The sequence below is a fragment of the Eupeodes corollae genome, chromosome 1, assembly GCF_945859685.1.
Source record: "Eupeodes corollae chromosome 1, idEupCoro1.1, whole genome shotgun sequence".
Taxonomy (NCBI): domain Eukaryota; kingdom Metazoa; phylum Arthropoda; class Insecta; order Diptera; family Syrphidae; genus Eupeodes; species Eupeodes corollae.
This window is the reverse complement of record NC_079147.1, coordinates 34,690,012-34,710,924: the sequence shown is the minus strand read 5'-3', so window position 1 is coordinate 34,710,924 and position 20,913 is coordinate 34,690,012. Positions and strand designations below refer to the sequence as shown.

Genomic DNA, 20,913 nt, shown 5'->3' with positions numbered 1-20,913 from the left:
TCCGGAACTACGGCCATCCCCAAATTTGTATTTTTACTATTTTTAACAAATCGAAGAATGTTCAAAAAAGTGGTAAAATTTTTGTGTTTTTCTTTAGTCAGTCGCCATTTTGTAAAAAAAAAATGTTTGTAACTTTTCCGTAGTTCCAGACATTGCGACATTAGTGTAGATTAATAATCTTTTTTAGTTTTTGATTTCAGATTTCTAGGAGAGTTAAAATTGTGGGTATGGTCACGCACCAAATTTTTGAGACGCACCACTCCATCAGCTGATAACTAACGGAATTTTTATTTTTTTTTACTTTTTTATTTTTTTTGTATGCTTCTAATATGAATAAATAATGTGTAAAAAAATTGATGGTAAAATTGTTGCTTGTTTTTTTTTCTACAGCACTTCAAAAATTACCTAAAATTCATGTCTCTAGACCAGAATACCCCCTTAATATAATTTGCAAATTTATTCTTTAGTGAAACAAAAAAGAACAAATACTTTGCAAAATTAAATTTGTTGTGTGTTGAAACGTATTTGTTGTTTGTTGAAACGCATTTTGCTCTTCGCACATTTGCGTTTGGGGAAACGTAACTTTGCAAAGTAAAAGTGCAAAGTGAAATTTTTTTGGTGAAATAGGGCCCAGATCAGCTTTACATAAACAAATATTGTTCCTTTAAAGAAAAATTGCGTGGTCATAAACCGGTTTCGTTTTAATCACACCTCAAGAAATTGAAAAATAATAAAAAGGCTTTAAGGCCCTTTCTTAAAAGTGAAAAACAAATTCCAGCAAAAAGGACCTTAATCGATAGGCTAGCGCCTAATTCAGAAGAGGTTTGCAATTTGTTCGGTGATTTTTTTAAAATCTAATTTTGTTTTTAATTTATGGGAATATTTTGTCAATAATGTTTTTCGACATTCATTTGCTCACGTTGGTTATTTTTTTCCGAAGGTGAAGTAATTGCACAACTTTTGGTTCTTGAGCCATCCTGTAAAACAGACTTAAAACTTGGCACCTGCATTTCTTTAAAATTGTAAAGATGGTTTGGCCAAACCTCTTTTATGATTACAAACTCCCCCAGTCTCATCTAGAACGGTTTTATGATTGGTGTTCAAACAACATCCTTCACCTCAATATCAGCAAATGCCTTTATGTATCTTATACGAGATCTCGAAGCCCTATCTGTTCAAAAAAAAAGAATAGAAGATACGCGATTTGGAAACTCATTTGTTCAAATCGATCAAGACGTCAGTGCTACATATGTTTATTTATTATTCTTATTGAAAGAATGACAGCTATGATTTTGAACATGAATTTGCTTCAGGATTTTAAATCATAATTTAATTATAAGCACTCTGATATCTATACTTAAAACTGAACTTTTGAAAGTTGTAATTTTTGAGGGTTCAAATGAAAAAATGTTTAATTGAGATATATGGAGAGAAATTCTGCATTCTGAAACAGTTTTAGGCGAGAAATCCTCTTTTCTGACGATGTGTGTTACTAACACTATAACTATGTACATTAGCAAACAAAATAGCTGGCTCTTGGATTCTACCCACAAAGAGGACGGCCTGCTGGGTTAAAGGAGGTTAGTGTACCCTATGACACAACCATCTTGTAGTCAGTCAGCTTAGAGATGTTAAGTAGCCACCTTGCAGCTACGATTTGACCCCTTTGTTCAGCCAACAAAAAGGAAACTGTTTATTAAAGACCAATTTCATCCAAGCAATCCGGAAGCTATAGCCCGAAAACAATAACCAGGTGTTACACAATGCGCTTTTTCGAAGCTAGCCCATACGATGAACTTGAACTACATTGTGGTCCACGTTTGGAATGCATGCTCTAACTAATAAAGACACAATACGTAGAAATAAAAAAAATAAAAGATACCAGTATTTGGCCCAACCTTTTCCAAAAATTAGCTGACGTTTTTTTCAAACTGAGAAGTTGTTTTGATTTTCTTTAAACTTTTTTCTACAGTAACTTACTGTTAATTTTCTGTAATTAAAAGGATGAGAAAATAATTTAATGCTTATGGGTTAAAAAATACAATAATAAAAATAATGGAACTGATGGATGCGTGTGCTCAGGACGACTAAAACTTGATCTCTCATTCCGACTTCCTTACCATTGCAACGTGGTAGCTACATTTTCCCAGATAATAAAGCTTTTATTTAATCTCTGGACTTTGTATCTACAAACTCTAACCAGTTCATAACTAACACAATAGTTCAATATTCACCTTCTTTCGGTGCAATGGCATAAAGACATTCCTGGAAAATGTAAAGCAGATGAACTCTCCAAAAATGGTACAACATTAACAATTCTACCACGTTTGGCTAATGTTGGCATTGTAATTGCCTAATTTAAGCTTTTCGTTAAACAAGTTGCCTATTAAAATACTGCCTATAGAAAAGCACGCCATAAGGCTTGGTGTATTTTCAAAAGATTTATGCAAAAGCTGTATGGGCAAGGAAGAGATTTTTCACTTCCTCTTTACCTCCCTTGCTCTAGATCAAAAACGATGGAATTATTTCATAACGATCTAAATTAACTCAAATATACTTATATTTATTACGTTTTATATAAAGTTCTAGGTAATTAAAAAAAAGTCCCAATATTCATGTGATATCAAAAAGGGCCAACAATTGGCATAAGTGTTTTACACTCCATTCGTGACAGCCACTTCAATATAATCTTACCTTTGAGCTTATGATGTCTTATTTCTAAGGATATTCCGGTTGTTCGAAAAAAATCGAATTCTTACAATTTAGGACAGTTTCCATTTGGTAAGTTATTACTTTTGGAATAACACATCATCGTCGTAAAGTTGTTTGCCTCATTTATTTTGACTTATATTTTAACTGACTACGCATACGTCCACCATCAAAAAACTTTTTTAATAAATAATAAAATTTCAAAAAAATGTACTTATTTAATTTTGAAAGAATGATTTTGTTTAACGTATTTATGTTTTGGGCTGGAAATGGTAATATTGACTCTCTGTCTCTGCAACTTCTTTTTCGTATCAACTTTAATATTCCCCAAAGAAACCTTAGAAATTTAACCGAGTAGCTATACGTAATTCATGTTGCACCTCGGATTCATTATGAACCATGTTCTCCTTTGAATAGAATGTTTCAACTTATTTAATACCTTTGATTTTAAATATATCAACTCGTAAATTCAAAAGAACTTCTTTTGACAATTACTCGCGTTTATAAAATGTAAACGAACTATGTAAAGTACTTAGCTGATTGAAAAAAGAGGCTGGGATGCGACCCACACTTATAACTTCCCATCCCGTTTGTCGATTTGTCTTGCTTAAAAGTTTGTCTATATGTACTCGTACTAAATATCGAAAACAATATTTTCTGTGAAATAAAATATGTAAGTTTTTTTAATTTTTGAAAAGCTATTTGAGTCGAAAGTAATTTTTTACCAACTTTTAATATTGTTTTTTTTTTAGAGTTTTATTTTTTGTAAAAAAAAACTGTTAAATTGATTTTTTTCAAAATTTTACCGAATATTGAAAACAATATTTCTTATAAGATAAAATTAGTTTGAAGCCAATATTTAAAATTTTCGAAGAGATATTTGAGTCGAAAATCAATTTTTACCAACTTTTCAACATTTTTTTTAGGTTTTTATTTTTTGTAAGAAAACTGTCAATTCGATTTTTCTCAAAATTTATCCTTATGTTGAAAACATTATTTCTTATAAGAAAAAATTAGTTAGAAGCTATTATCTCAAAGTTTTTAAAAGATATTTGAGTCGAAATTCATTTTTTACCAAGTTTTGTTAATTTTTTTTCACTTTTTAATTTTTTGTAAAAAAACTGTCAATTCGATTTTTTCAAACTTTAACTGAATGTTGATAACAAGATTTTTTGAAAGATTAAAGTAAATTAAAGCCAATATCTCAAAGTTTTGAAAAGATATTTTAGTCGAAAATCAATTTTTACCAACTTTTATACATTTTGTTTTTAGGTTTTTATTTTTTGTAAAAAAAACTGTCAATTCGAATTTTCTCAACATTTTTCAAAATGTTGAAAACAATATTTCTTATGAGATAAAATAAGCTTGAAGCCTAAATTTCAAGTTTTTGAAAAGATATTTGAATCGATATTCAGTTTTTACCAACTTTGAGTAATGTTTTTTTTAGATTTTTATTTTTTATACAAAAAAAGTCAATCCGACTTCTCTCAAAATTTTATTAGATGTCAAAAACATTATTCTTCGTTGCACAAAATTGTTTTGGAGATGAAATCATATTTTAGTCGTAAAATTTTGGAGGGGACAATTTTTTTCCACTTTTTTTGATTTATAAAAAAACTGTTAAATGGATTTTCTTCAAAAAATATACTTGTTTGGTATCGCGTTACAGTTTATAACATAACATTTAATTCAAGTCTCTAGCGTTTTTGGTTCGTAAGATATTTAGGGTTAACCAAAATTTTCACCTTTTTTCAAACTGCTATGTTAAAAAAACCACCCACGCAATTTTTTTGAGAGCCCTTTCTGCATCTTTCTGCCTTATTATCTGTATAACAAAATTTAGTTGAAGTTGATATCTCTTCTGGTTCTTGAGCTATGGACGACGAAAAAAAACGTTGAGAACGTACGGATGTACGGACTTACGGGTGTACGAACGTACGTACACACGCACACACAGACATCTTTCTAAAAATCTTTTATTTCGACTCTAGGGACCTTGAAACGTCGAGAAATGTCAAAGTTTTCAATTTGACAAATCGGACCCATTACAATAACTTCCTATGGGAAGTTAATAAATAAATAATTAAACAATTTAGTGAAATTATTGCATCGTAATACTCCGGCTTCTAGGAATTTCACTCAGTTTATCCTTGAATGCCGAACTATAAAGTACAGAGATTTGTTCTTTAGCCGTACTAAGCGAATGTGGAATTCTCTACCACGCTCTATTTTTACCTTTCATAACAAAATTCAAGAATTCAAAACAAATGTACACCGACACCTGATTTCCAACCCCTCAGTCCTTTTTCCCAAAGCTCACACAGTATCAGTAGTTTTCAGGAGCCTTATTCATTTAACAGTCTTCCTATAAGAGCTCTAAAAAGTGAAAACGTCAATTATATGTAAACTAAACATTATTCTAAAATTTCAAGCATCTTCTCTTCACCCAATAGAAATTCCATCCAAAGAAATTTGATAGCCGAAGAAAAATTCATAAATTTGAGCTTTTCATGCGTCTATGACACATTTATGAAAATTATTATAGAAATTTCAATCATCATCAAAAACGAGTGAAATAATCCGAGTGAAAATGTAGAACCAACAGCTCACAGTCACTCTATGATCATAAGAACAAATTAATTCCATCTAGACATTGTTTTCATCCCCTAATTAGCGATGAGTGTCATTGATCTTGAGGCTTCAGAGTATCCACACCCGCACCCGCACCCGCACCCGCATACCTATAATAACAAAACAATAACTTGCTAATATTCTATCTGTCTAAATTTGTATCATTGTATCGTGGTGCGGCTTAAACTCTTTCAAGAGAGTGATCTCCATTTATTCGACTTCGGCGCGGCGGCGGCGACACAAGGGCGACCGACCGTCTTAATGTCATGATTACACATTCATTCATTCTGGAGGAATTTTGTTTTAATTTTTGTTGTTGTTTTTTTTTATTATTTACAAAAGCCAAAATAAAAAAAGAGGTTGGTTTTTCCTCGTGTTGACTTTTTTGTATCTTCAAAATAAAATAAAAACCTCTCGCGCGCGCAGGTTTATCAAATTTTAGTTACCGCTCGGACTGTCAATTCGATTTTTGCCTTCCACAAGGTAGGAACTACATCAGCAAAAGCAAAACACAGTACGGCACCACCGAACTAAACTGAGCCGACCGTCAGCGGCAGCGGCAACAGCGGCAACAGCGGCACCGCAACACCACCAACCAACCAACCAACGACCACATCACGTATTTTCTGACTTCTGATTCTGAGTGTCCCCGGGATGTAGATTGAGTGTACTTCTGTTTCGTACTCATGCTTCTTGACGTCGCTCGTCGTCGTCATCGTCGTACTCGCTTGATCAATTTGGCGCGCGCTATTTTCGAATTTGAATATTCGGTCTCGGAACTCGTCGTTATAGCAATAAACGACTATACGACCAACGACACTGACAACACAAAATAAGAGAATTTCAAAATATATAAAATAAACAACAACAACAGCAACAAATACAACATCGATGACGTGTGTGATATTGTGCGATGATTCATTGCGTATAGTGTAATTTAATTTTAAAATATTTTTTTTTTTTTTTAATTTAATCTCATTCTAGTATTTTATATTGTAGTAGTTGGAAAGACTTTCTTCACTTAAGTGTTGTGTTATTTGTTTTCTGCGTATGGTTAGCAATATTTTTGTATCTTAATAATTTTTTAAAAAATTTATACCTTTTACATTTGAAGGTTTAATTGGGTGGCGATCGGATCGGATCGGGTTGAATCTCTTAGCCTCTTTATTTGCTTTGTCGGTTTTAAATTTTAAGCTTTGAAGAAGTGATTAGTGTGAGCGGAGTGTAAGATAAGTTTTTGTTCTCGAAGGGGGGCGCAAATTAAAGTTAATGATCCATAATCATCATTCATTGGTGGCATTTGAATGTTAAATGAGTGTATAGTGAAGTGTAAACACACCCTTTAAGCGATCATGCAAAATCCTAGTAATTATTATTCGTGTAATTCGAATGGGGGTGCGGTAATGCTGACTCCATCGAATGCCGCACTTGGCAATGTAAATCAGCAAAACATAAATAGCAATGATCAGTTCCAGCAACATCGACATCAAAATCAACAACAACAACAACATCAGCAGCAGCAGCAAGTGCAACACTTGTCACAACAGCAGCAACAGCAACAGCAAAGAAGTCAGCAACAAATTATGATGCAACTGCAACATCAACAACAACAACAGCAACAACCTCTTTTGCAACATAATCCACATTTGCAACAGCAACAGCAACATAACTTTCAACAACAACAATATCTCCAGCCATCAAATAGGTTATATCTGCCTTACAATAATGCTGTGGAAATGCAGGCCTACGATAGGAATGTCTATGAAGCACCATCAACTCCGTCGGCGGCGGTGGCGGCAACGGCTGCGGCGCCATACTACCATCAGCAGCAGCACCATCATAATCATCATCATCGGGTGAGTTGTGATTTGATTTAAGGTGGCCATAAAATAAAATACGGAAACGAAAGGACTTCCTTTTCTTTTCTTCTGTTAGTTACATATATTTGTTTTCCCTTTTTTTCTGGATGTCTGTAATGACTTTCCGTTTCCAGGTCATTCATAAAATTGATCTTTTGGGCATAATATTGCATAGAGTTTAGGTAGAAACATCAGGCAGACACTTGCCCTCACGCTAATGACCCATGATAAAAGGATTTTAAGGTACTTAAGGAAACTTTAAGCAAACACTTTAAACTTAAAATCGAAATTTATGTAACGTTTACATAAAGGCTTTAAATATCCGAAAACTATGTGTATTTAGTCTTGTAGACCGAAAATTTAAATGAATGATAAAATGAAATTTAGTGATTTTATTACAATTTTAATAATATTCATCCAACATCACGCCCCTGACGCATATTATTTTTAAATAATATTTTTATCTACTCTTTGTTTAAGAACAAAAACAAAAATTAAATCAAATAAAAGAGGTAGGTGAGGTAGAAGTAGGTACCTTACCTATACTATATTTGGGCCTCTTATACATTTAAGCTTTGTTTTTTACAATAAATTAAAGGGGACACGTTCGATGATCTCGCACAGATCTATACTTTACTTTGCATCTATTTAACAAGAACTTGATCAGTTAAAAAGATCGCATGACATTATTTCTTATGAAATTTTTGTTTGTTTAGTCATGATTTTCATTATTATTATTTTTTTTGTTTTTGTTATTTTAAATTTAATATTATTCTCATATTAATTAGATTTTTTTGGGTGTGGGGAAAATTATTTTATGTAAGATCAATGCAAAATAAGAGTGGTGTTTTATTTGGCATATTTATAGATACATGATTTTAAATGAGAAAACATTCATCTGAGATATCCGTAATGTTGAAGGAGAATTTACTTCTCATTCAAGTTTATTTCGCTTTTTAAAAATGATAACAATGATCGACAAAATTAAATTTGTTTCTGTCCAACAAACAAAACAATACTTTCACAAATGATTAAGATGTCATAAATTAGAATATTTTATTATAGATCCGTTCGCGTACCTTCCTAAAACAGTAAAATTTTACGAAAAATTGCGAATTTTAGCGAAATTCTGTTCGCTACTCAAAAATTTCATAGTTTTTCGTAAAACAAATATTTCCCAACCTACGAGTTTTAGCCCAAGAAATTTGTTTGGGGTGATTTGTGAAAAGAGTCAAATTTGACAGAACTTCAAATAAATTAAAAAAATTGCTCGCTTTTACTGTCACTTATAAAATTAAATAATCTTTTCCGAAAGAACAGCAACAAGATTGCAATTTTTAAGTTTCAATTTAATAAAGTTTTTCATAAAAAAACAATGGAGCAGCATGATGTTGCTTGAAGTTCATGTTGTCTTAATGGCTGAAACACAAACACGCTTCAGCTTCGGCTTCACCTGACGTTTACGAGTTCAGCCATAGGAATTCAATGCATGCTATCACAATGAAGCTTCGACCTCACGTTTCGTTTGACAATCGTAAGAAAAAGAACGTAATGTAACGTAATGTGACTCCAAACGGAAGCTCTAGTTCATGGCTGAAACACATACACGCTTCAGCTTCGGCTTCGTCTGCGTTACGTTAGGCTTGCTTCGAGGTTGCTTTGAATGACATTTCTATTATTTCATCCCTCCAAAGAGCAAATATATTGTTTGTTGACATTTTTTTAATGCGGATGAGCTGTCAGACAAAGCAAATGTTCAGAAAATTGAACTAGAGCTTCCGTTTGGAGTCACATTACGTTACATTACATTCTTTTTCTTACGATTGTCAAACAAAACGTGAGGTCGAAGCTACATTGTGATAGCATGCATTGAATTCCTATGGCTGAACTCGTAAACGTCAGGCGAAGCCGAAGTTGAAGCGTGTATGTGATTCATGGCTGAATCACAAACACGCTTCAGCTTCGGCTTCGTCTGCGTTACGGTGGCCTTGCTTCAAGGTTGCTTTGAATGACATTTCTATTATTTCATCCCTCCAAAGAGCAAATTTTTTGTTTGTTGACATTTTTAAACAGCTGTTGAGCTGTCAGACAAAGCAAATGTTCAGATAATTGAACTAGAGCTTCCGTTTTGAGTCACATTACGTTTTTTTCCTTACGATTGTCAAACGAAACGTGAGGTCGAAGCTCAATTGTGATAGCATGCATTGAATTCCTTGGGCTGAACTCGTAAACGTCAGGCGCAGCCGAAGCTGAAGCGTGTTTGTGTTTCAGCATCAATTATCTGAACATTTGCTTTGTCTGACAGCTCATCAGCTGCAAAAAAATGTCAACAAACAAAATATTTGCTCTTTGGAGGGATGAAATAATAGAAATGTCATTCAAAGCAACCTCGAAGCAGGCCTAACGTAACGCAGACGAAGCCGAAGCTGAAGCGTGTATGTGTTTCAGTCATAATTTATCTATTTACAAAAAAATAAAACGATGATGTTTTAAAATTTATATTTTTTTTTTTACAGTCAAATTGTGGAAAAAATGTTGTGTTTTCCCATTCGCTTATTTTTTGTCGTTTTGTCTTTTTGGGAGACTTTTTAAAATATCTCCTTATACGAATTTTAGTGCAGAAAGTAAGCGAACGGACCTAATATGACACTTTAAAAATGCTAAAAACAACTGAAAACAATGTTTTTTAAGACTAAGTTAAAACTGAAATTATCTCTTATAGTAACTTATTTCTTATACGATGCAAAGTTCATATCTTTCTCTTCTAGATACAACTTGAATCATTTTAGTATCATATATAGTTTCAGGAAACTATCATTAGTAATGAGTCTTTATCTGGAAAATACATTTCGAACTTAATTTTTAGTGTTGATTTGGAATTATAATTTTAACTATTAGCTCAAGTTTTAAAAATAACCATTTTCATATTTTTTGATATATTTCAAAAACTTGATTTAATAGAATTTTCTAGACAATAGATTCGTTTGAAGAGCAAAATTTACTTTCAAAGCGTTTTGGCTTTTTAGTGTTAGGTATAGTGTTTCTTTAGATTTTTGTAGGATAGGTGAGATCTAATAAAATATAAAGATTTTTCGGATGTTATGAAATTTTATAAATATTTCAGATGAATATTGAAGAGCGGGATTATAAAACAGCTACTTCATAAATTTACTTCCTTGAACCCAACAAACTTCTCTATCTAGCTCGGTCCCTAGCTCGGTCTCCAGTTTCGCGCCCCAAGTTGGGTGAGGTCACTTTTCACTTGTGCGCGCCACCTGATCCGCGGTCTTCCTCTACTGCTATGTCCTGTGGGAGTGGATTCGAAGACTTTGCGGGTAGGAGTATTGGTTTCCATGCGCTCTACGTGACCCAGCCATCTTAGTCGTTGGACTTTTTCCCTTCTGGCTTAGTCTAAGTCGCTATACAGCACGTACAGTTCGTCGTTCCAACTTCTCCTAGACTCCCCTTCGATGCATACGGGATTGTAGATCGCCCGAAGAACTTTTCTCTCGAACCGAAACAAGGTGCTTTCATCCGCTTTTGTCATAGTCCATTTTTCTGCACTGTATAGCAGGACGGGGATGATAAGGGTCTTATATAGTGACACTTTGGTCCCTCAAAAGAGGACTTTATAAGTCAATTGCTTTCATAGGCCAAAGAATCATTAACCGTTAAACCCATTTTTGCCTCAATACTCACAAAAGCCCCATTGACATCACGCTGAGTTCTTCCGATTATGTCAATGTCATCAGACAGACAGACTTTTGAAAGATAGTGCATCGCCTTGTCTAAAACCTTTTTTTAACATCGAAAGTTTCTGATAAGTTGTTTCCAACCTTAATGGAGCAGCGTGAATTCTCCATGGTCATCCTGCATAAACAGACGAGTTTGGCAGGGATGCCAAAACTAGACATTGCTTTATACAGCTCGTCCCTGCAGATGCTGTAATATGCGGCCTTGAAATCGATGAAAAGATGGTGGGTGTCGATTTGGTGTTCTTGGGTTTTTTCCAGGATCTACCGTAATGTGAATATTTGATTAGCTGTGGGCTTTCTTGGTTTAAAACCACACTGATAAGGACCTATCAGGTTGTTGACGATGGTCTTTAGACGTTCACATATTACGGCAGAGAAGATTTTACAGGCGATACTAAGTAGATTGATTTCTCTATAGTTGGTGCAGTTTAGAGGGTCTCATTTTTTCAGGATCGGGCAAACAATACTGAGGTTCCATTCATCGGGCATGCTTCCTTCCGACCATATCTTACAGATAAGTTGGTGCATGCTCCTAACCAACTTATCTCCAGCTACTTTGAAGAGCTCGGCATTCAAGCCATCCACTCCAGCGGCTTTATTAGACTTCAGCTTAGATATGGCAATCTTTACTTCGTCTAAGTCGGGAGGACGGGATTGCTGGCTTTCGTCGTCTATGTTGAATGGATCATCCTTCATAAATTTAGAGAGCCTCGATTAGTTTATGCATGTGTTTTGTTCAAAAAGTCCTATGTCAAAAGCCTGACGAGATACATTAATTTTGAAGTCTGATATTAAGACCATCAAAACCAAATGGAAGTGCAATTTTGTTGCCAGAAAGAAAACATTGCAGACCAATTTAAGATAAATTAAAGAAGCACTATCCTGGCTCAAAGAAAAAGTAATATCTTGTAAGGATATACTCAGACAGTCAAGCCGCTCTTAAATCTCTCGCGTCTGTCTCCACGAACTCTCAAACAGTCCACGATTGTCGATCATCTCTGAATGAGATGACGGAACAGTTTAACATTCACCTCATTTGGGTGCCGGGACACAGAGACATTCCGGGAAATTGTAAAGCCGATGAGATCGCCAAAAACGGAACACTTCAGCCTCATGTTAGACAAAAACATAACATAGGAACTCCACTTGCTACATGCAAATATCTTCTCAAGCAATATGCTTTAAAAACAACAAATGCTAGATGGTCACAAAGTACCACCTGTCTAGCAACCAAGCAAATATGGCCATGTATTAACTTAAAACGGTCAAAAGGCTTGATATCACTGAGCAGACAAAGTATAAGCTCTACAATTGGAGTAATAACGGGACACTGCCTCATAGGAAGACATGCTCTGAGGCTAGGGGTCTACACAAATGACCTCTGTAGAAGCTGCATGGACGAGGAGGTAGAGGAAACGGTTCAACACCTTCTATGTACATGTCCAGCACTGTCCTCCTTCTAATGGACTTTCTCGGTAATTCCTTTGTCGATAACACCAGTGAACTGGCAGCGATTGACACAAAACGTGTCTCTAACTTTATTAAAAGTACAAAATGGTTTGGTTAAATTCATTACTCTCCCATGAGTAACCTCATTAGTGGTATCACAATGGACCCTTGAGGTCTACGTGCGTCAATGACATCTGGACAGCCACTCCAACCTAACCTAACCTAAGTAGTTTTAGTTTAATTCCAATTTTGCTCTTTTTCATTTTAATATTATTTTAAAGCGTTTTTCTTGTTTGACCCTCAAGAAATCAGAGCAAAGCTATGAGCAAATTAGAGTTTCCTGGCGTAATAATCTTTCAATAGTAACGTCTGATTCCACACGAATAACAGAATACCACAGTATGAATACTACGAATAATATCAATTTAGAATCTTACTACGGATGGGTTTTTGACATTTGTACGAGTCTCGAATGGATCTTATGTGATTTCGTTCTCAAATGTTGGTACGATTGATATTGCATTTGTATCTCGATGGTTGTGTTCCTTGAGTAGTTGTGCATTTGGAATTATGTGTTTTCCATTTGGGAAAAAAATCAATCTTTTACTGTTAATGTGATTTAGTTTTGTTAATGAAAATGGATTAACTGGGCTTATTTTGTAAGAGAAAACAATAGAAAAGATAAAGGTTTATCTCAGATTAGATTAAATATATCTTTTTGGTGTTTTTACCCACAAGAAGATTTAAAAATGATTAAGTTTGCAAGCACTTTTTAAAATGCAAATGGTGTTTCTTATGAAGTGCAAGTGAAATAGATGGATTCGTGTTAAACAATGAAAAATTGAATAGCTCAGCACCATTTTATTTTTGTACACAAACATGCAAATTAACAGAACATAATGCACTATCTTTTAAAGCAACTCGTCCACACAGGTTTTTCTTAACAAATTTTGACTTGATTCCGGTCGGGGAATCCAGCTCATTTCAACTCGATTCAGGTAAGAACTGAGGCGATCTTCAAGTTCAAATTGTCAAATTTTTTGGTTAAAACTCTGAAATTGATTATCACCCTACACAGACGTGTTTTCTTGATTTTGATAGTCAACTATCAAAAATCAGCTTAAACGATATCACCCCTAGTCTGAATTTCGTTTTTTTTTTTTTTTGATAAATTATTCTGGCAAATAGTCAATTGTATCAACTTTCAAATATTAAAACTGGACTACTGCTTGTCGTTTTTTTGGCAATTTCTCACTGTACTTTATATGTAATGCCTATTAAGCTATTGACACACACTTGTTAACCGAACTGTCGTTTTGGTTCAAATCACTTACAAAAATATGTGAAGTTGGCTTCCCAAATCAATCAAATCACTGATCGATTTTCTGGGTCATTTCATTCATCCGAGAGTATGGATTAAAGCGCCAGTTATAGCTATCATTGGATTTCATCATTAAAAACAAACATTGTAATTTTTTTGACAGTTCGTTGATATTCCTCCTTAACCTTCCGAAGGCAAGGCTTTTTTGCCTTAGTTGAATTACATCTGCTGTTGTTCATCGTCCCACCACCTTTTATTAAAAAAACAGTAATGAAACTGAAAATCAATTATTATAATTTATTAAAGATCGAGTATTTACATTAAAAGAAACTGAGAAAAGTATTCTTCATCGGAAGGTTAAGGAACCGAAACAAAATAAAGAAGATAGAAATATAAATAGACTTTTTGATTGTTAAACGTAATCGAATATTGTACCCAATGTTAATAAAAATACATTTTTGGATTCAAGTCTACTTAGAAATTCACAGCTTTGCCATAACACCATTATTAAAGACTCTTGGTTCCTTTATTTAAATCATAAATTAAACATATTTTTATAACCAAGTTTAAATAACGTGAAGTTAAGGGGTTTCTGTAATATTTTAAAGGGTAGTCCAAAAATGGAGCACGATGGTAATTGTAAATAAAATAAAAAGCTTCCAGAGGATCATCTTAATTTGTATTTTGGTAGGACCAAATATAGTCTTGACCCCGCTACTTTTTTTGTGACATACATTGTGTTACGGTAAGATATACCGCAACAAAAATAATCCCTTACATGATTCTTAGAATCGTTTCGGACCATGTATTTGCGCCATGGTTTACTCTCGTTGTGTGTCTTCCCCTCCATCCCAACCTCTTCCATGTTTTATAACTTAATTTTCAGCCCATTGTCCTCGAGGGTCATGAGAGTAGCCCTTAAAGGATGACAAATTTAGGTATATCCCGTTTGGAGATCGTGCTGAGCCAGCGGACGAGCTGGAGACTCACACGAAAAACCGCTTAAAAGAGTGAGGAGCGCTTCCGAACATCATGGCCAGTGAGCCCAACATATTGTTTTAGTATGGCCCTTGCGTCCACCATAACTTTGTTAATTGCTAACTTAATAAATTCGTAAATTATGTACAACCGAAATTGAATGTAGCGCTAAGTGTTCATCAATAATATCTTCAATCTATAAGATCAAACGAATTTTAGGTAATAAATTAATTTGAATAATTACGCTGGTACTTTCTTCTTCGGACCTCTTCCACAGACAGTTTTTATAGTAGAGTAGCTGAGAGAATGCTCAGGCCAATTTATTTCAACTTTGAATTTTCTTTTATTCTTCTAATTTTTCTGTTAGTTGTATTGTTGAACACGGCCATGGATTCGTTTGGTTTTGGGAAAGCTCCAAAACTTAACGAATCCATAAAGTATGTGTGTGCGTGTGAGAAGCTCGCCTGAATTCGATTTCGGAGTGGCACCGTAACTTGAATTCAGCGAGAAATAGAAAAGTTAAAGTTGAAACCTAGTGACTTAATAAAAAATTATTAAAGATAGAAAAGAGTGGAGTTTGTGGAAGGAGTAAGAAGGAAAAAGGGATCAGAGGAGAAATTGCCAGAAGGGTCAATCCTATAAGGAAAAATCAACACAGTATAAGTAGATTTGTGTTGAAATCTGTTTCTTTTGTTTCTTGAAAGTCGTTTGGTTTTCTTGCGTTCAATCCCAAGATTTGTGGGAGTCGCGCTTTAATTTTCAATAATTCATTCAATTCAATAACCTTGAAGAACAATTTAAATTGCGTTTCTTAATCAAACTCTTGCGTTTAATTGTTGCACAAATGTTTCACTGTGTCAATACAAATCTTCGTGAAGGTTAATTGACATCACAATAAGACATAAGAGCTCCATATCCCCAAATCTTGACCACAAAAAGTGGCTTTCATGTCGCCATATTAAACACCGTTCAAGGTAACTGTTTGGTAGTCCTAATTTTGAAAGAAGAATGGCTCAAAACGTTGTTCTTCAAAAGCTTTTCATAAATAATTTTAAACATTTTATTTAAAGCTTCATGGTTAAATTTGTCAAAGTCTGAAACAAAGAGAACTGTACGTTTAATTGTGACTCTTAAGTAACATCCTAATATTTGGACCACCCTATATTTATTACACTTAATAAGCAACGCTATTTCATTAAAAATACTATAGCTTTTTCTTAAGTTTTTGAGTTTTTTAGACGAACAGTCAGGATATTCAACTTGCACCCCGACTTTCTCTGACTTCGTACTTTTTGCATAGAGTTTTAGTTGTAGTTTAAATATTATTTTTAAACTATGTTAATTTTCAATATTAATATCAGTTCATAGATTTTATGCAAAATTCTGTGTGTTTTAAAATGTTGATGAGCTATTTAAAAGCATAACTTTCTCTCTATTATTTATGTTTGTCCATAATTACAAAAATCCCCAAATAATATTTGTAATAATGTCCATAAAACATTTTGTAAAGAAAATTATATTCAATTTACCACGCGGCGATAACTCTCCGGTTGACTTGTAAACGAATACAATCTTTTGGGAATGCAATCTTTTATGACTTCAATATAAAAAATTCCATTCGTTGAATTACACTAAAGATTTTGACCTTGCGAATATCATTCAATATGCAATCAATTCATTGCAACCGTTTAAGACTTCATTCATTCTTTACATTCTTTTGAAGTCTTTGTATTGAAATGGTTGGAGAACAAATGATTGAAGTCTTTTAAAGATCAAATGATTGGTAATTGTAAAATTTGAAGGCCCAATCTTGTTGAAATTGAATGAGTGCAATCTTTAAGTTGAATTCAATAAATGATTTACAAGGATTGCATTCCCAAAAGGCAGCACTCTTTTACAAGCGGATATAAATATGCAAACCCATAAGGATAAAAACTCCTAAGTTTTGGTTTATCAATGATCTTTTTTCCATTAAATTAGTAGTGTTTTTGATCTTAATTAGGCTTTTGGTTTCATTAACTTAATCCAGAAAAACATGAGTTCAAATTTTCCGAAATTTCATTTTTAAAAATATGTTTATCAATGATTTGCATAGGTGCATATTTCATTAAAATTAACAAATTAATAGAAGAATTTGAAGCAGACGCGCGCAACTAAGGTCAACATTACAATGTAAAGAAATAAAACTTCCAAGTTACAATGTTTAGATTATTTTATATGCTTTACATCATTTTCCAACAACTGGGCATAATATCAAACAAAGTGTCATTTCAAGTGATAAATCTGTCATTCTTTCGTTGGGGACTATTTTATCTTTCAGTTGGAAATATTTTAACTCTCGGATACTACTTGTATTCTATGTCAATAAGATAGATTTGTGTATACAGATTCGAGTAATAGGTACACTAGATACTTTCAATGGAAAGATTTTCCTAGCATAGGTTTTTCATGTTACGAAATGTAACAACGTAATTCTTTTTTCCAACAGAGACACGTTCTTTTTAGGAACAAAGCTTGTTAGTTTTGTGATATGATTTTTATCTTTGGCGCACCGGGTTCAGGGTCAAAATAAAATGAGATTAGATGTCTAGATGTTTACAGAAAAAGTTGCTTTGTTTTTTAAGTGCTTGTAGCAGAAATGGTTTTGCAATAAGAAGTTAAATTTTGATATTTATAAAGGATCGATATCTTATAAGAGATATTTAAAGGCTATTGTGAAATTGTATAGCAGACTGGTAGTACCAATGGCGTGGAGGTTCTTGCGTAGAACTGTCATGGTAGAGGCATCAGGGTAAATCCCTTTCTCAAGTTAGCAGTTCGGATTCGGCATAAAACTGTAGGTCCATTCCATCCCTGAAATGGTTCGCACACTGGAATGCCCAACTATTATAAGTAAGTTGTAAGTCACTAGACCCTAGATTTCGACTGTTAGACCACTTATTAACTTGTAATGGGTCCCATTTGTCCAATTGAAAATTTTGACATTTCTTGACGTTTTAAGGTCAATAGAGTCGAAAATAAAAGATTTTTAGGTAGATGTCTGTGCGTGCGTGTGTACGTACGTTTGTACGTCCGTACGTCCGTACGCTACGTTTTTTTCGTCCTCCATAGCTCAAGAACCAGAAGAGATATCGACTTCAAATAAATTTTGTTATACAGATAATAAGGCAGAAAGATGCAGAAAGGGCTCTCAAGGAAATTGCGTGGGTGGTTTTTTTACCATAGCAGTTTAAAAAAAAAGGTGAAAATTTTGGTTAACCCTAAATATCTTACGAACCAAAAACGTTAGAGACTTGAATTAAATTTTATATAATAAACTGTAACGTGATCTCAAAGAAATATATTTTTTGAAAAAAATCTATTTAACGGATTTTTTTATAAATCCAAAAAAACTGAAGAAAAAAATTTGTCACCTCCAAAATTTAACGACTAAAATATAATTTCATCTCCAAATCAATTTTGAGCAACGGAGAACAATGTTTTTGAAATCTGATAAAATTTTGAGAAAAATCGAATTGACAGTTTTTTTTATAAAAAATAAAAACCTAAAAAAACATTACTCAAAGTTGGTAAAAATTGAATATTGATTCAAATATCTTTTCAAAAACTTGAAATTTAGGCTTAAAACTTATTTTATCTTATAAAAAATATTGTTTTCAACATTCGATAAAATTTTGAAAAAAATCGAATTGACAGTTTTTTTACAAAAAATAAAAACCTAAAAAAAAAAATAATAAAAGTTGGTAAAAATTCATTTTCGACTCAAATATCTTTTCAAAACTGTGAGATATTGGCTTAAATTCACTTTTATCTTTTAAAAACTTTTGTTTTCAGCGTGCAGTAAGATTTTGAAAAAAATCTAATAGATAGTTTTTTACAAAAAATTAAAAACCGAAAAAAAATAACAAAAGTTGGTAAAAATTGAATATCGACTCAAATATCTTTTCAAACTTTGAGATATTGGCTTTAATTTACTTTTACCTTTCAAAAAATATTGTTGTCAACATTCAGTAAAATTTTTAATAAAATTCAATAGACAGTTTTTTTACAAAAAATTAAAAACGGAAAAAAAATTAACAAAAGTTGGTAAAAATTGATTTTCGACTCAAATATCTTTTCAGAACTTTGAAATATTGGCTTCAAACTAATTTTATCTTATAAGAAATATTGTTTTTAACATTCGGTAAAATTTTGAGAAAAATCGAATTGACAGTTTTTTTACAAAAAATAAATACCTAAAAAAATGTATAAAAGTTGGTAAAAATTGATTTTCGACTCAAATATCTTTTCAAAAAGTTTAGATATTGGCTTCAAACTTATTTATTTTACAGAAAATATTGTTTTCAATATTCAATGATTTTTATATAAAAATCCAACAGTCCGTTTTCTCATAAAAAATAAAATCTACAAAAAATAGTACGCAAATTTGGTAAAATTGATACTAGACATATAGACAAAAGCATGACAAATCGACAGACGGATGGGAAGTTATCAGTGGGGGTCGCATCCCAGCCTTCTTTTTTATTTATTTTTTCCTCTTAAGAAAACATTATATATTTGTTAAATTTTTAACTGGTAAAACTAAAAACATTTGAATGTAAGCTTGGCCATGTTTTTGTTTAATTAGGTTTAGAGTTTTCAATGGTCACGTGGAACATGTAACTCATCCACTTTTGGATAAAATACAATTTTTCAAACAATGAATGCTTACATTCCTTACTTATTTTTTAAAAAAGCGTAAATTGTATTCGAAATCATTCTTTAGCACTTGATCTTATTTATTAAATTCGTCAAGTTAAAATGGACCAAGTTATTTAGTAAAAAATAAAAAAAAATATGTACTTAAGTTGTGTATTACATTAAACAAAAGAGAAATAATTTATACAATTTGTTAAAGTAAAAAGCACATTATTTTAGTGCATTGCTTACGTACAATTTTATTAAGTTACACACAAATTTTTCAAATGAAAAAAGATAGAGCTCTTTGGAAGTAACATTTAAAAATGAGTCGGAATCGGAAACAATTGACCAAACATTCTGTTTTTAGCTTTCGCTACTGAGAAATCTTTCTATTTATATATGAACATTAAATTCATACGTAAATATAAACATAAATATGAAATATATAACATATAAATACATTAAATGCCAGTGTCAATATTGATATAAACGAATTGCCGTCGCACAGTCTGTATCATCGATTGTTTTGATTGTGAGAAACTTCTTTTGATAAGATTGTTATTTCGATTGATTTCAATTGAAAAAGTCAAGTTTCTTTTTTTATTGTTGATTGTATTCGGAACTGTCTATATCATCGTGATTATTTAATTAATTCTATTTAATTTTCTTGTCTTTTTTGTTATTGTTCTTAGTTTTGTAAGAAAGATTAGTTACATATAATAATTTGTAGGGATATGAAAAAACTACAATAGTTTAGCCTATTCAAAAGGCTAAGTGTTTTAGACTTTTTTTAAAAAAACAACAAAACAGCAAGGTCATTTTGTGGAAGTAGTTACCTTGCAGGCTGAGGAAGTTAGGGTTGGATGTTCTAATAAATTAATTCATGAAATGTTATGATTGGAATCAGAGCACTCTGATTAACGTATCTGAATTTCCCCAAAACAAAATCTTTTGGCTTTTTTCCAGGTAGAAGTTATGAATATAAGGAGAGCTCCAAGTAATGGCTGATTTTCTTGCTATTTTCATTTTGACAACATTAAGTTTTGACAGCTAACGCACGTTTGGTGTTTGTAGATGCATCGGGCAGTGTAAGTGAAGTTTGCAGAAATTGGTCTTCTGTTTTTGTTGTTGTAACTTAATTCATTTGCAGAATTTAGTTGTGAAGCTTTTCTAAACACAGCTGGTGCACGAATTGAAGTCAACCGACCTGCTGACCTGCCTAATGACATCGTTAAAATTTTTTTGAAAGATGGTATTTTTTAAAAGTTTCAACTTTGAAAAACTACTTTCATATGATGCCACGGAAACGCAAATGGTCAAAAAAGGTATTATAGAAAAATAAAACAATGTTTCAATAAAGTATCAATAAGTTATGAACTGTAGGTTTCCTACAGCTGTCCCTATCAAAGCAACGTCTACCCTTATATCAGTTTAACATAAATGTCTACGATACGTGAATATTTTCAAATACAATAGCCAAATGTAGCCAAACTGTAGGTCCCTTAGATGCCTGACATTACTCGCACGCAGG

General features: G+C 32.7%; 1 protein-coding gene across 1 annotated transcript in view; it reads left to right on the top strand.

Annotated features, from left to right (window-relative positions):
* The first annotated feature begins 6,677 nt into the window (after window positions 1-6,677).
* The window catches only part of LOC129941760 (transcription factor kayak), a 133,631-nt gene continuing 119,395 nt past the window's right edge, over window positions 6,678-20,913 (top strand). The window contains exon 1 of the mRNA XM_056050477.1: window positions 6,678-7,196. Coding sequence (XP_055906452.1) covers window positions 6,693-7,196 — 504 coding nt within the window. The 5' untranslated portion in view covers window positions 6,678-6,692. The remainder of the gene's footprint in view (window positions 7,197-20,913) is intronic.